Source organism: Tachyglossus aculeatus, chromosome X2, assembly GCF_015852505.1.
Source record: "Tachyglossus aculeatus isolate mTacAcu1 chromosome X2, mTacAcu1.pri, whole genome shotgun sequence".
Taxonomy (NCBI): domain Eukaryota; kingdom Metazoa; phylum Chordata; class Mammalia; order Monotremata; family Tachyglossidae; genus Tachyglossus; species Tachyglossus aculeatus.
The window spans coordinates 9,264,062-9,278,909 of record NC_052100.1 but is presented as its reverse complement, the minus strand read 5'-3'; the positions used below and the strand labels follow the sequence as shown (position 1 = coordinate 9,278,909).

Genomic DNA, 14,848 nt, shown 5'->3' with positions numbered 1-14,848 from the left:
GCTTCCCTACCTGTCCTTGTACTTCCCAAGCGCTTAGTCCAGGGGTCTGCGCACAGTAAGCGCGCTCAGTAAAGACGATCCCACTCTGCCACACGTCTGCTGCGTGACCTTGGGCAAGTCACTTCACTTCTCTGAGCCTCAGTTACCTCATCTGTAAAATGGGGATTAAGACTGCGAGCCCCATGTGGGACAACCTGATCACCTTGTATCCCCCCAGCGCTTAGAACAGTGCTTTGCACATAGTAAGCGCTTAACAAATGTCATTATTATTATTATTATTATTACGATTGAATGAATGAGTGAGTGAGTGAATGAATGAATGAATGGGCCACGTGGCTTCCTGCCCGCTCCCCGTCACCTATGGCAACCGGTACCACCGAGACGAGGCCGAGGGGGCTAGAGCGGCCTCGGCTGTAAAGTGGCGCGCCTTCCGGTCGGATGCCTGCCCCCTGGTGGTCACATGACCGGCGGGCGTGAGGAGGCGGGGCGGGTCTTCCTCCTGACTCCATCCATTACTGCTTGTTGCCCTGGGCATCATGAAGAAATTTTTCCAGGAGATCAAGAAGGATTTCCAGTTCAAGACGGCGGGACCCGGGCAGAAGCTCACGGAGAGCGCGCGGTAAAGGAGTTGGGGGGGCCGGGAGAGGACTGACGGGCCTTGAGCAATTGTTCTCTGTCCCCCCCTTTTAGACTGTGAGCCCACTGTTGGGTAGGGACCGTCTCTATATGTTGCCAACTTGGACTTCCCAAGGGCTTAGTCCGGTGCTCTGCACATAGTAAGCGCTCAATAAATACGATTGATGATGATGATGGAGGGCGGAGGGGATTTGGAGAACGAGGCCGCCTCATCATGCCCACACCCGCTGCTGGCTGACCGTGTGACTGGAGAGGAAGGCAGCTGACATATCCAAGTTGGGAGACAGTAGGAACGGCTGGAGGTGGTCCCCTTAATAACGATAATAATAATAATAATAATGGTATTTATTAAGCGCTTACTATGTGCAGAGCACGTGAGGCTCACAGTCTTCATCCCCCCCTTTTACAGATGAGGGAACTGAGGCTCAGAGGAGTGAAGTGACTTGCCCAAGGTCAGCCGACATGTGGTCGAACCCATGACCTCTGACTCCCGAGCCTGTGCTCTTCCCACTGAGCGGTGGCATTTATGAAGCGCTTACTGTGTGCAAAGCACTGTTCTGAGCGCTGGGGAGGTTACAAGGTGATCAGGTTGGCCCACGGGGGGCTCACGGTCTTCATCCCCTTTTTACAGATGAGGTAACTGAGGCACAGAGAAGTGACTTGCCCAAAGTCACACAGCTGACAATTGGTGGAGCCGGGATTCGAACCCATGACCTCTGACTCCTAAGCCCGGGCTCTTTCCACTGGGCCACGCTGCTTCTTCAACCTCCAACCTCCTTAAAAGCTAGTTTCCTCACACTGCCAGTTACTCCCCCACCGGCATGGACCGAGGGAGGGCAAAAGCCCGTTGTGAGCAGCGATTGTCTCTCTTTATTGCCGAATTGTACTGTCCAAGCGCTTAGTACAGTGCTCTGTGCACAGTAAGTGCCCAATAAATACGATTGAATGAATGGAAACCCTGGGCAGCAGAGCAGTGGGAAGAAGTCGTGGGCCCTACCGTCGGGAGACTGTCAGGATGATGAGATAGACGAAACTGACATTAGTAACCGAGGCAGAGGCTGTACCGGATCAGCATGGACACAGATAGCAGAAAGACCACTAGGCTCTTATCAACTCTATCGTATTGGACGACCCTGAGAGCTCAGTACAGCGCCCTGCACACAGTAAACTTTCCAGTGCCATCGCTTTGACCGTTGCCGTGCTTCATCACTGTTAATCCCTTGTGTTGGAGTGGGAGTGCTCCGCACTAGGTCATCCCGAAAGGCTTCCTGGAGGAGGTGGGATTTCAAGATTTTCCAATGGCGGGGAGGCGGCCCAGCAGATTCAGCAAGGGCGCACTGAAATAGGGGGTGAAGCCGGTGATGGCCGGGAGCTAAGAGTCTCACACACACACACACACCCCACCACCCACTTCTGGTCTGACCACAGGGACAAAGCCCCCAAGGACCAGCCACCGAGGCCATCACCCACACCCCGCCAGGGACCCACCGATGAGGCCCAGCGGGCGGCTGCTGCAGCACTGGCCCGCCTGGAGCAGAAGCAGCTCAAGCCCCGGGGCTCCTCGTTGCAGGACGCCCTCCAGAACCGGGGTGAGCTCCGTTGACTCCCGACCCCCCCTCCAAGAGCAGGACTTGTGGGGGGCAGGACTGGGCCTTTCCCTTTGGGTCTTGGGCTCCTGAGGGGGAGACCTTGTGGCACCCCTGAAGGATGCCGGTTTTCCTCTCACTCTTTCGTCCCCTCCCCAGTGGCGAAGGAGCTGGAAGCCGAAGCTGGAAGCTCAGATGCCTCTGGCACTTGTGAGGTAAAAATGGCCAGCAGGTCACCCCCCACCACCCACCACCCCGCTCCCCCTGCATGGGTCTGTTTGGGCTCTGTGATGGCCTGTTGCTTTCTGTCTTGTCAAGGATTGATTTTTGGTTCCTGCACTCAGATGATGGGTGGGTAGGTGAGGGGGGAAGGCAGTAGCCCTGGCCCCAACTCCGCTCTGCCCCTCCCCTTAGAAGCCCCAGTCCCCTCTGGCTGGTCCAGGGGCACTGTCAATATCCGGTGTCTACTTCACCTGTCCACTGACTGGCTCCAGGCTGAGGAAGGACCAGCGGGAAGCACACATCAGGGAGGCAATTCTCCAGGTAAGGAGCAAGCTCCCCTCAGCAGCCTGCCCATTCCTGCCTCTCACTCCAGCCCAACCCCGGTCTCCTCTGGCTCTGCCCCAGCAAACCTCGGTTTTCCTGCTTTTGCCCCTTGGTCCCGCCTTTCTCCTTCCCTGAACCCCCCACGGCCCAAACACCACACCTTCAAAGTTCTCAAAACCACCACTTCCAGGAGGCTCTCCCTGATTGAGCCCCCCTTCCTAACAGTGCTTATGGACGGAGCTATCCTGTCGCCCGCTACCTTGCCCTTTCCCCTTAATTAAGCACATCTTGTGTTCTGTTGAACTTTCCCAGCCCTCAGCACGGTGCAGTGCATTCAGTAAGTGCTTAATAAGTACTGTGTGGCATTAGACTTTAAGGTCTTTAAGGGCAGAGACCGTTTTTTCCTACTTGTGCCTCTTCCCCAAACGCACGGTAGAGATTCGGTATAGCCCTGGGGATGCGCATGCAGAGGGAAGTGTGTCGGGGGGCTCACAGGGCAAGTCTGACGAGCATCACTCTGGCTCCTCCCGCAGCACACCTCCGTCGACCCCGTGGCCGCCTCCATCATGAAAATCCATACGTTCAACAAGGACCAGGCCCTGGTGAAGCTGGGTGTGGAGACTATTGCCAAGTGAGGGTCAAACCTGGGGCTAGTGGGTTTGGGTGCCGGGGAGGGGGAAGAGAAGCAAGCATTCCTGAGTGGGGAGGGCAGGGAACTCAGCGCTTTGGAGAAATGGATAGGGGGGCCATTCACCTAGCCCTCTCCTACTTCCACTCCCTGGCCCTTCCGTCCGAGAACCAGGGAGCGGGAAGACGGTCCCTCCCTCGGGCCAGGCAGCAGGGAATGACCCCGCTGCCCAGATTTCTTAAACCTGATCCCCTCTCCCCAAAGCGAGGGAGCGGTGTGGCAGCAGGGCGCAGGAAACTGAGGGGCAGGAGGCCCAGCTTCTTGGCCTGTTGTGACACTGGGCAGGTCACTTCACCACTCGGGGCCTTGGTTTACACTCTAGTAAAATGCTAGGGGGGGTAAGATTGCTTGTCCTGTGTCTGATCTGAAAAATCTTAATTTTGCCATCTATCTCAGCACTTAGCACAGTCAGGGCTTAAGAAACACCATTACTGTTATTATCCTGACCACCCCCCAGGTACCTGGACAACATCTGCCTGCACCCCGAAGAGAAGAAATACCAGAAAATCAAACTGCAGAATAAAGTGTTCCAGGTGAACTTGCCCACTTCCCAATTCACTTGCTGCCGCTTCCTTGGCATCGCAGGCCCCCCACCCCTGTCCCCCAAACCACTTTTCCTTCAGGAGGCGGTCCCCTACTAATCCCCATATTCCCAGACAGCAGTTGATTGTCGACTGCTCACTTTAAGTGGAGCCTTGAGCGTCCTGGGGAAAACCTATAAAGCAAGTGATTTAGCCGATGGGCCCCGGCAGGGACGGGTAGGTTGAAGAAAGACAGACACATCTGCTAAAGAAATACAGGCAAATTCATTAGAAACCAGTAACAAGAGAAACAACAGTCCAGCTCTGGTGGGAAGGAAGAGTTATGCTTCTTACCAGTTCTCAATATTAAAAGTTATGGGGGGGATAGGGGAGGGGAGGCGCCCCCCCCCCCCACTTCTGGGGGACAAGACTTGAGGATTGATGGGGGGAGCCCACACAATCACCTTCCCCTGGACGCTTCCTTGATCGATTATTACCTTCACTGTTTTGCCACCATCTCAGCACTCACGGACTGATCTGCTATCCGTAACTGATTTTTTTTTTAATCCCCCATTCGCCACTCCTTCCGATAAATGGACAAATCCATTAACGACCCCACCCGTTAAGCCGCTAAGCTTCAAGGGCAGCAGTCAGGCTGGTCCCAAGCCCCCCTGTCTTGCAGGACCGAATCAGCTGCCTGGAGGGCACGAATGACTTCTTCCAGGCAGTCGGCTTTGAGAAGACCACGCTGCCCGTCTCGGACGAAGGCAAGGGGCCGGAAGAAGGGGGGGAGGCGCGCGTGTGTGGACGCTGGGTGGCAAGGAGAAGGGTGACCAAAGTACTGGGCCCTGCAGATGACACCATGGAGGAATTCTATGTGCTGGGCCCAGATGCCCTGGCCCACGTGGAGGCCTTGGAGGGTCACAAGGAGCAGTTGTTGCACGGCGAGCCGCTTCGGGCCCAGCTGGACCGCCAGCGGCGGGTCCTGAGACCGTCCCCTCTGGCCACTCACTTCGACCTGCCCGAGGACTTCTACCACCTCACGGCCGCGGAGCTCAAGCGGGAGCAGCAGCTCAGGTGGGTGGGCGGCCGCCTCGGGCAGTGGGGGAAAGGCCCGAGGTGGGGTGGGGGTCCGGCCCCTCAGCCTCCCCGCCTTCCCCCTTCCTTTCCCGGCTTCAGGACCGAAGCCTTGGAGAGGCTGGCGGTACTGCGGACCAAAGCCATGCGGGAAAAAGAAGAGCAGAGAGAGATGAAGAAATACGTGTACACCCTTCTGCGGGTCCGCTTCCCCGACGGCTACATCCTGCAGGGTGAGTGCCTCGGGCCTGCTAGAGCCGAGACGGGGACGTGGGGGTCCCAGCCCGATTCTCTACTCCAGCCCCGGGGCCTGAGCTCCTCTCGTTTGACCGACCGTGGCGGAAGGGGAGGGCGGAAGGAGGCGGTGGGGGACGGCTCTGACGGCCCAGCCCCTGCCACCCCCCTTCCCCGTCTCCTACCAGGGACCTTCTACGCACGGGAGCGGGTATCCACCCTCTACGCCTTCGTGCGGGAGGCTCTGCAGAGCGACTGGCTGCCCTTCGAGCTGCTCCCTTCCGGCAGGCAGAAGCTAACGGACGAGAACTTGGCCTTCAATGAGTGCGGACTGGTAGGCCGGGAAGCGTGGGGGTCGGGGAGAGACAGACAGACAGACAGACACAGAGAGGGAAAGATAGAGGTGCGGCCCGATCCGCCCTTCTGCTCCGAGCCGGCCTGGCCTGACCTGTCACCACCTCCGTTACAGGTCCCCTCTGCCCTGCTGACCTTTGCCTGGGACGCGGCTATCCTAGCAGATGTCCAAGCTGCTGGAGCCGAGCAGAGTCCAGGGCTGCTGAAACCGGAACTCCTCTCCAGTGCAGAGAACCTCTCGTGAATTAGACTTGACGTGGCAGGGGCCGAGGAGGGGAAGGAAGGGGAGTCTCCTCCTCTCCCCTCTCGGGGGCTTGTCCAGCTTAATGGGGGGCAAAGAAGGGGCCCGCTAGGGTAGACGGAGTAAATCAAACCCCCCGTCGGCCTTGCGTCCAGAGGGTGTCCGCGCCTGGAGTACCAGGTCTCTGCCGGTGAAGAGCGAGAGGGTGGCCAAGGGCTTTTTCTACCTTCTTTCCTACTTAAGTTTCCGTTAAAACACCTACAGCCAGAGGGAAGGGGCAGGAAAGGGTTTTAGGTGATTAAACAACATCAATACACGCCCCCCCGGTTGTGATCTTGGTGGCGCCGGGGGGACTAGAGAAGATGAGTCCAACAGACAGGCCAGGCCCCCACACGGTCATGGCAAAGCCTCTGGCCACGGGGCTGGGAGGGGGGTGCGGGGGGGGCCTCGCACCTGCAGGCCTGAGGCAGCGGGGACCCCAACCTCCACCTCGGGTAGAGTGGAGGGTGCGTTCCCCACCCCCACCCGGGCCAAAGTCCAGGGGGTGGGGAACAATCTCCAGTCAACAGCGTGGTGGTATCTTGTCCACGCACCCTGCCGTTGAAGGGGGAGGTGTGGAAACCCGAGGCTCTGGCAGGTCATTCCAGGAACCAGCATGCCCAGTGGGGCCCGAGGTGGAGGCGGCGAGCTGTGGGGTTAGGGACCAGGAAGGGGAGAGCCTACAGCCGGAGGCGGCATCAACCGTGGCTGAAGGAAACTTCCCTACAGTGCTGGACCTCAGCACTCACAGTGAGCACCGGCCCAAAGGCTACATCAGATAGAAGCCGACGGCAGCGCCCAGGGCTTAGTCCAGCCAGCTGCCCTCCCGCTGGACACGAGGGAGGGAGATGCTGATTTGCAAATCCCAGTCACCACTCGTCGCCCGCCGCCCTCCTGCCGGAGAAAAAAACCCAACTCATTCTCCAGCCGGCTCCTGGCAAGGCAGCTGCCCTCCCCCGTAACTGCCCTCAACCCCAGCAGACGGGGGAGGGGAAGGAAATTCCAGAAAATAAGCGTTTATACATTTCCACCGTCTTACAGAAGCATAATGCTGCCCTGGCAGCCGGCTGGACGTTCGCAGTGCCTTTACTGCCCCGACCAACCCAGTTCCGGTAATGCTTTTTTTTTTTTTAACTTTACGACAGATTACGGGCAGGGGGTGGTTAAAATAATCATTAAAAAGGAGCATCTACCAGGCATCCTATAAGTTTTTCACACATCCGAGAGATCAGTGAAGCAGAAGAAAGTGCTGTCTTCTCTTTACAAAAGAAGGGGAGAATATGGTCACGTATCTTAATACCAGCTGAGATAGCTAAGGGAGTTCTACGTGGAGACGCGAGGTGGGGTGAGGAGGAGATGGGGAACGGCGAGCAGGGTTCAGTTTTGCACGGAGGTTGTTGGGCTGAGGGCGGGGGGGGTCCCGCTGGACCCGGTCTCCATTGCCCCGTCCGATGCTGGAGCCATTTTGGATGTAGATTTGGAATCTGGGGAGAGGGAGAGCGACAGGGGTCAGTTTTGACAGGGGGTGCCCGCCCGAAGCAGAGGCTGGCGGGAGAGAGGGATCTGGCTCCTTGAGGAAACCTCCCCCGCCAACCTGGATTTTAAAAAGAAAAGCGGGAAGAGATGGAATTTATACTTAGTCTGGGCGAACCCCAGGGAGCTGCTCCTCTTAGCGCCAGCTCTTTGCTAGACGGACAAAGACGGGCAGACAGGGAGCGGTGTGTCACCCACTCTGGCCCCACCCTTTGTCAGTATCTGAGTGTCTAGTGTGGGCACAGCACTGTATTGAACATCTACTGTGCTCTCATGCTGTGAACCATCTCGTGCCCTGAGGTGCTTGGAAGAGTTCAGAATTAAGAGAAAAAAGGCACCTGCGGTGACTCAAGGCTGGGAACCCCGAGCCCCATCCCTCCGAGTCCCCCGATTCTCTATGCACCGGCCAACAGGCCCCAGTCACGTAGCAGATTGGGAGCGTGCCAATCCGCTCGGCTGCTTCCTCGCTCTCTCTGCTCAGAATCCAGGTTTTGCCGGTGAGGGGGATTCGGGGCCAGGCCAGACGTCAAGGGGACTTGAGGCGATTCCATTTTTTGTGTGGGGGGTGGGGGCTGCTAGGCCCCAGGCTGACCAGACAGCCGACCGGCACGATCGAAGCCCCCATTTTGTCCCTCAGGTGGGCTTGTGTCGTCCAGTCTCCCTGCTGGGCTCAGAGCTCAGTACAGCAGGGCAAGCAACTTGGAGGACACAGGTGGGCACTTTAAGAGCCTCACGCGAGAAAGTGTGGGGGGGGGGAAAAAAGGCCAGCTACGTGGCCCTAGGTGAGTGCTTTCCAGACCTACGGGGCTGAGCTGCAATGGACAGCACATACCCATCCGACCCCTCTCGTTAGGCGGAGGGCAGCGTGCTAGTAGAACACCAGGCTCCCACGGGGTTAAACATTCTCCGTCCCGGCCGTAGAACGAGCTGGCTACCTCTGCCCCCCCAGTTTTCCTTTGTTCTCACCTTGGATGACTGCCACATCCACCATCACGCAATCGACAGCATCCTCCTCCTCCTCTTCCTCTTCCTCCTCCTCCTCTTCCTCCTCCGTGTCTGCCTGAAAGCCGTCCGCCTCCACGGTGCCCACCTAGATGGTCCGGAAGGAATGAGCAGTCAGGTCAGCCGGGTTGGGGGTGGGGACCCAGGCGAGGAGAAGACCTAGGTGGCTATGACGCCCCTCACCCTTGAAGCCGACACTTTCTGACGCCAAAAAACCCAAACCGAACCAAAACGTCCCTTTCCAAAACCTTCGCGCCAAAGGGAATGCCGCCGAGAGAAACATTTAGGCCACCTTTACCCTCCTGTCTACGTAGATTTCCCGAATCATTCGGTGTAGCTATTCCTTTGGTTACCTTGAGGACAGGGATTGGGTATCCAACTTGTATATTATATATACGCTCCCAGACATCCAGTAGAGAAGCAGTGTGGCCTAGTGGAAAGAACCCGGGCCCCGGAGTCAGAGACCCTGGGTTCGAATGCCGCCTCTGCCGCTTATCTGCCGTGTGACCTTGGGCAAGTCACTTCACTTCTCTGGATGGGCCTCAGTTCCCTCCTCTGTAAAATGGGGATTCAATACATGTTCTCTCCCCCAGACTGTCAGCCCCATGTGGGATCTGATGATCTTGTATCTACCCCCGTGCTTAGTACGGTGCTTGCCACATAGTAAGCGCTTAGAAAAACACCACAAATATTGATTACTACAGCGCTCCGCACAGGGTAGGTGCCGATTAAATACCGATCACATACAGCCCCGACGGGAAACCTGAACCACGAATGCCGGAGGACGTGGGGGATCCCCTCCGTGCTATCAGCCGGCGGCCTTTCCGGGACCATCCTCTGAAAGGTCAATCGCCACGGAGGCGGCGGCCGCTCACCACAGCTTCCTGCCCCCCGTCGGCCCTCACGCTAACCCCCTCTTCGTTTACACCAGGCTTAAGTGAGACCTCGAGGAAATGGTGATTAATGTACGGGAAGATGGAGGAGGGATGGGGCTGGGGGGTGGGGGGGAAGAGACGGGGGAGGCAGCGGGTAACTAACACCACCTTCTAGACTGTAAGCCCACTGTTGGGTAGGGACCGTCTCCGTATGTTGCCAACTTGTACTTCCCAAGCGCTTAGTACAGTGCTCTGCACACAGTAAGCACTCAATAAATATGATTGAATGAATGTGGCCCGCAAACTGCTCTACTCCTTTGATTTGACCGTCTGGCTCTGCCAAGCCCCAAGCCGATCAGCACTTTGAACACGCATCTCTCAGAAAAGCAGCTAAATCAGGCCAACTGACCAAGTGGAGGTTTTGCTGCCCCGCTCACAAGAGCCACGGGGGTGGGAAGGAAGAATGGAGATGCAGGAACTCGGGGATGCGGTTTTCATGGTGACCCGTACACATCTACCCACTCAACAAACCCCACGGTCGCCCTTCCATCTCCATATCGATCAGCTCCCCCCCTCCTCCCTAGTCTCATTCCTCTCTCGCTACAAACCAGCCTGCACCCTTGCTCCTCCACCCCCAGCATACTCACCGTACCTCCCTCTTGCCTCTCTCGCCGCCGACCCCCGGCTCACACCCTCCCTCCTAACATCTTCAAAGCCCTACTTAAAATCACATCTCGTCCAGGAAGCCTTCCCTGACTGATCTTACCTCCCCACCCTACTATACCACCCTTGCACTTGTAAGCTCCTTGAGGGCAGAGATAATTTCCACCTACTCTATCGTATTCGTCCATGTGCTCACTACAGTTTTCGGCCTAGAATAAATGCTCAATAAATACCGATTGACTGATTTTCAGTTTGGTGCTTTTACCATTTTGGGGGAGCAGGAGCGTGCCAGGTTAAGGACTCCGTTCGGTCTTCAGACTGGGGCTGAGAGCGACCGGCAGGATCCTGTTTGTTCTGAGCTTCCCGAGGGAGCCTAACTTGGGTGGCAGGGGAGGCGGGTTGTCCCGCAGGGATGAGGTGAACCAGCGAGGCCAGACAACACTGCAGCTAGACAACCACAGCAAGGGAAGCGTGGAGGACTGGTCGCCCCGTAAGCCCCTCTGAGGGGGCCTCACGCAGGAGAGGGCAGTTGCTCCAAGCCCCACTTGGCTGGTGAGATTCTCAGGCTGCACATCTTCCCGTGGGGAAGGGTGCTCTATCTGCACACCCCCTCTTGGGTGAAGGAGTCTTCCTTTTGGAGGTCCCAACCCCCCCCGGGGCCATCTCGAATCGGGTTGATCCTACGGTTCTCTGAAAACCGTCTACCCGCTTCCGAAAGGTCAAGCAAATGTTGCAAAACCTGGCCCGGGTAAGGGGGTTCCGATGCCCAAGTCGCTGGGTTCCACTGAAATGCCGTGGCTGCCCCCCGCCCGCCGGGCTCGGTTTGATCTCACAGCACTCCGGGATTGAACGTTCCCCACACTCTTCCTCTGCCTTCCCCCCAAGCTGCCCGGTCACGGACAAGGAAGGGAAAGACACGCGGGCTTGGGACTTGAGGAACGGCGATTCAGCGTTGGCCCCGTACCTACCCGTCACAATCCTCTCAACTTCAGCCCCGTATCTTTCCGGGCTGAACGGTCCCAGTCCTTTCGTTTTCTCCTCAAACGAATGCTGCCCCAACCCCACCACTGACGGCGTTCCGGACTGTAAGCTCATTTTTTAAAATTTAATGGTATCGGTTAAGCGTTTACTACGCACCGGGCGCTGCACTAAGCGCTGGGGTCGACACAAGCTAATCAGGTTGGACGCAGTCTCTGTCCCACGTGGGGCTTGCAGTCTTAATCCCCATTTTACGGATGAGGGAACTGAGGCACGGAAGTGAAGTGACTTGGCTCAGGTCACCCAGCTGACAGGTGGTGGAGCCGGGATTAGAACCCAGGTCCTCCTGACTCCGGGGCCCCTGCTCTACCCGCTAGGCCACACTGCTTCTCTATTACGGGCAGGGACGTGTCTGCTAATTCTGCCGTACTGTACCCTCTCAAGCGCTTAGAACAGTGCTCTGCACAGAGTAAGCGCTCAGTAAATACCAATGATGGCCCGATTGATCGCTCGGCACATGGTAAGCCTTCAATAAAGACCACCAATAACTGCAGGAGGGACCCAAGTGTTGGATTGCGCTGTCCCAGGCGGGCAGGCGGGCAGACAGAGTGGACGGGCTGGACCTCAGTAATGGGGCAGGGCTCACAGACAGAAGCAGTGTGGCTCAGTGGAAAGAGCACGGGCTTGGGAGTCAGAGGTCATGGGTTCAAATCCCGGCTCCACCAATTGCCAGCTGTGTGACCTCGGGCAAGTCACTTAGCTTCTCTGTGCCTCAGTTACCTCGTCTGTAAAATGGAGATTAAGACCGCGAGCCCCACGTGGGACAACCTGATCACCCTATCATCATCATCATCATCATCAATCGTATTTATTGAGCGCTTACTATGTGCAGAGCACTGTACTAAGCGCTTGGGAAGTACAAATTGGCAACATATAGAGACAGTCCCTACCCAACAGTGGGCTCACAGTCTTAAAGGGGGAGACAGAGAACAAAACCAAACGTACTAACAAAATAAAATAAATAGAATAGATATGTACAAATAAAATAGAGTAAAAAATATGTACAAACATATATACATATATACAGGTGCTGTGGGGAAGGGAAGGAGGTAAGATGGGGGGATGGAGAGGGGGACGAGGGGGAGAGGAAGGAAGGGGCTCAGTCTGGGAAGGCCTCCTGGAGGAGGTGAGCTCTCAGCAGGGCCTTGAAGGGAGGAAGAGAGCTAGCTTGGCGGATGGGCAGAGGGAGGGCATTCCAGGCCCGGGGGATGACGTGGGCCCCCCCCCAGCGCTTAGAACAGTGCTTTGCGTTGAGTAAGCGCTTAACAAATGCCATCATTATTATTATTATGTTCTTGAAAATATCCCGTCTCCCCACCGGTCCAGAGCACCACACGCGGAGTCACCGACGAGAGCGGCCCTCTCGCGTCCCCGACCCAACGGTGGGGTTCTGTCCCTCAGGCGTGTCCGGACCGAGGCGGGTCACCCTCCCGGTTCCCGTTCCCCGTAAAAGCGGACGGAAGCCTCACCTTCTCCGCGTTCCTCCGCTTCTTCATGAACCGGGTGATGGACATGCTGCCCGTGGACTTCCTCTTGCCCGACACCGGAGGGGTCTGGGCGGCCCCCGGGCCCGGGGCAGCGGGGTCCTCTCTGGTCGCCGAGGGGACCGGGGTCAGGTAATTCCACTGGCAGGGCACCGGGAGGTCTTCTTGGTCAAAACTCCTCAGCACCTCCAAATGGACATACCAGCACATCCTGAAATCGGGCCTCTTCTCGTACACAGAGTTCTCGGAAATAATCCGCTTGAGGATCGCTTTGGAGGGGATGGCTATGTCCTCGGCAGGTGTGGTGGGAGTCTGAGGCCGAGAGGGGCCGGGGCTGGCGGGGCTGACGGCGGCGTCGCTGTCGGGGCCACCGCTCCCTCGGCTGAACAATCCCTGCCGGCAGCATTCCTGGAATTCGTGGATGATCACTTTGCTTCCGTTGACGTTCCCGTGTAAGAGAGGGAGCAACTGCTTCAGGACTGGGGGGTGCGGGGGGGGGGGGGAGGAGGAGGAAGGGGAGGGAGGGAGGAGGAGGGGAAAGAAACGGGTTGAATCGCTGCCACCGTGGGGAAAGCAAAGCTCCGGGCCTCACGCCCGCCGGCCTCCGAGAGCCAGCAGGCACCGGGTCAGTGAGCACGGAGAGCTGTCTCCGTCAGGCTTCCGAGTTGGAGGCCGCAACCAGCCCCCTGTCAACGGGGGGAGGCCCGTTCTGCCAGGCTGCCCTGAGGAGCCACATGGCCACACCTCCCCTCCCCTGGGCCCCCACCCCCCACTCACTCTGTCGGTCTTTCCTCCCCTTCCGGCCGCTCCTCTGGAGCTGTTCCCACTCCTCGGGGAGGGCCGAGTCCAGGATGCAGGCGGCGAAATGCTGCAGTGCTTTCCGCTCTGCACTGCTGCCGCCGCTCCACTCAGCCTCCCAGACACAGCCGATCTTCACCGGCTGCAGGACCCGGAGCCGCTTCCCCTTGGCCAGCAGTTCGTCCCACTCCTTGGCCTTCAGCTTCTGGCGGACCTTCTGGTTCTCCGGGTCAGCGCACTCCTGCGGGCCAAGGGGAGGCGCTTTGAATCGGCCCCCCCCCCGCCAATCGAGCCATCCGGACCTCGGCTTGGCCCCCGGGGCCCGGTCCAACCAGTCTCCCCGCCCCACGATCCTGCGACACGGTCCAGCGGAAAGGCCACCGGCCTGTGCGTCGAGAGACCAGGGCTCCGGGCCCCTGCTGGGTGACCTCAGGCGGGTCATTCAACCACTCTGGACCGCATCGGTACAAGGGGCAGAAAAAATAACCCCCGCCTCTCTGCCTCCTGGGGGGCTGGTGGGAGCGGAGGCGCCCACTCTTGGCCCCCGTGACTTTTTGGGTGGGAAAGGTAGCCGGAAGGGGACCGGGGGTGAAGCCAAAATGATGCTCCTGCTCCTGGCCCCCGGCTAGCAGGACGGGTTGCCGGCCCGCGGGATGCTCCAAGTGGCTTCCAGCCCGGTGCCTTGTCGGGGGGGTCAACTGTCCCCTTCCCCAGCATCCACCGGGATGAGCTGCCCTGCTCTGCTGCCGCCATCTCCCAGAGCAGCCTGGGCAGACCAGAGATGACACGGGCAAGTGGCAGGGCAAACGGGGCCGGGGGGAGCGGAGAATGCTCACCCCACAACGGGTGCTGTTGGGTCCAGGGTGGCCCAGCAGACCAGAGAAGATGAGGAAGAGATGATAGATGCAGCAGACAGGGTAAGTTTTCATTAATTGCGGTGGTAGGGGGCGGGGGGGGGGGAACAGGGCACGTCTCACCGTATGGAGCACACTATACCGGGCAGTTGGGAGAGGGAGAATGAGGATGGGAATGTCCCCGTCCAAAACAACCTAAGGAGCCTTGAGCCCACAGAAGACTTCAGCAGTCGAGAGCCCGCATAAAGGAATCGACCACCACTGAACTAAGAGACACCCTCAGGTGGCCCTTACCATCCTTTCCCCATTCCTCCCCGCCCCAAATAAAGAACGGGCACCCCTGGTAGCAGAGAAGACCGCTGCTGGGAAAGCCCTTGGGGAAAAGAGACCCAAGCCGGGATGACGGCGCCAGTTCCTGCCCCTCTCCGACGACGGGGAGGGGGAGAAGGAGGAGGACGCCGTTACTGCTGGTGTCCGCAACCTCACCGGGAGTGAGCAAGAGAGCTTCTTCTCGCCTCACCCTGGCCCAATATCCCCAGGCGACCCAGGGGCCGGAAGCACCGTGCCATTGTCTGGCCAGGATCGACGGGCCAGGGTGAGCAAGAGACACAGCAACTGGGTGGCCCCGGTTGGGAGTGGTGGTAGCACCAAAGCCGCAACAGCTCCAGCCTTTGACCCG

General features: G+C 58.3%; 2 protein-coding genes across 5 annotated transcripts in view; one reads left to right on the top strand and one right to left on the bottom strand.

Annotated features, from left to right (window-relative positions):
• The first annotated feature begins 490 nt into the window (after positions 1–490).
• UBXN6 (UBX domain protein 6) lies at positions 491–7,114 on the top strand. Of its 2 annotated transcripts, XM_038770699.1 has the most exons (11): positions 491–619; positions 2,065–2,225; positions 2,382–2,437; positions 2,637–2,765; positions 3,302–3,399; positions 3,914–3,989; positions 4,660–4,744; positions 4,832–5,054; positions 5,157–5,287; positions 5,477–5,622; positions 5,758–7,114. In XM_038770699.1, the coding sequence occupies exons 1-11, from the start codon at positions 537–539 to the stop codon at positions 5,884–5,886; spliced, it is 1,317 nt and encodes a 438-aa protein (XP_038626627.1). In that variant the 5' UTR covers positions 491–536; the 3' UTR covers positions 5,887–7,114. The 2 variants fall into 2 exon arrangements, with proteins under 2 accessions (XP_038626627.1, XP_038626626.1); XM_038770698.1 differs by having other exon boundaries at positions 4,660–5,054.
• Positions 4,244–14,848, bottom strand: part of CHAF1A (chromatin assembly factor 1 subunit A) — a 33,850-nt gene continuing 23,245 nt past the window's right edge. For all 3 annotated transcript variants that reach the window (XM_038770695.1, XM_038770696.1, XM_038770697.1), the window contains 4 exons: positions 13,295–13,556; positions 12,503–12,996; positions 8,422–8,545; positions 4,244–7,406 (listed from right to left, as the gene is read on the bottom strand). In XM_038770695.1, coding sequence (XP_038626623.1) covers positions 7,300–7,406; positions 8,422–8,545; positions 12,503–12,996; positions 13,295–13,556 — 987 coding nt within the window. In that variant the 3' untranslated portion in view covers positions 4,244–7,299. The remainder of the gene's footprint in view (positions 7,407–8,421; positions 8,546–12,502; positions 12,997–13,294; positions 13,557–14,848) is intronic.

Excerpts from the sequence above, each read along its gene's own strand:
- UBXN6 (XM_038770698.1), top strand. The coding sequence starts at position 537 with ATGAAGAAATTTTTCCAGGAGATCAAGAAGGATTTCCAGTTCAAGACG. Across the intron at positions 2,438-2,636 it reads ATGCCTCTGGCACTTGTGAG|AAGCCCCAGTCCCCTCTGGC; the intron begins GTAAAAATGGCC and ends CCCTCCCCTTAG. Across the intron at positions 5,623-5,757 it reads CCTTCAATGAGTGCGGACTG|GTCCCCTCTGCCCTGCTGAC; the intron begins GTAGGCCGGGAA and ends CCTCCGTTACAG.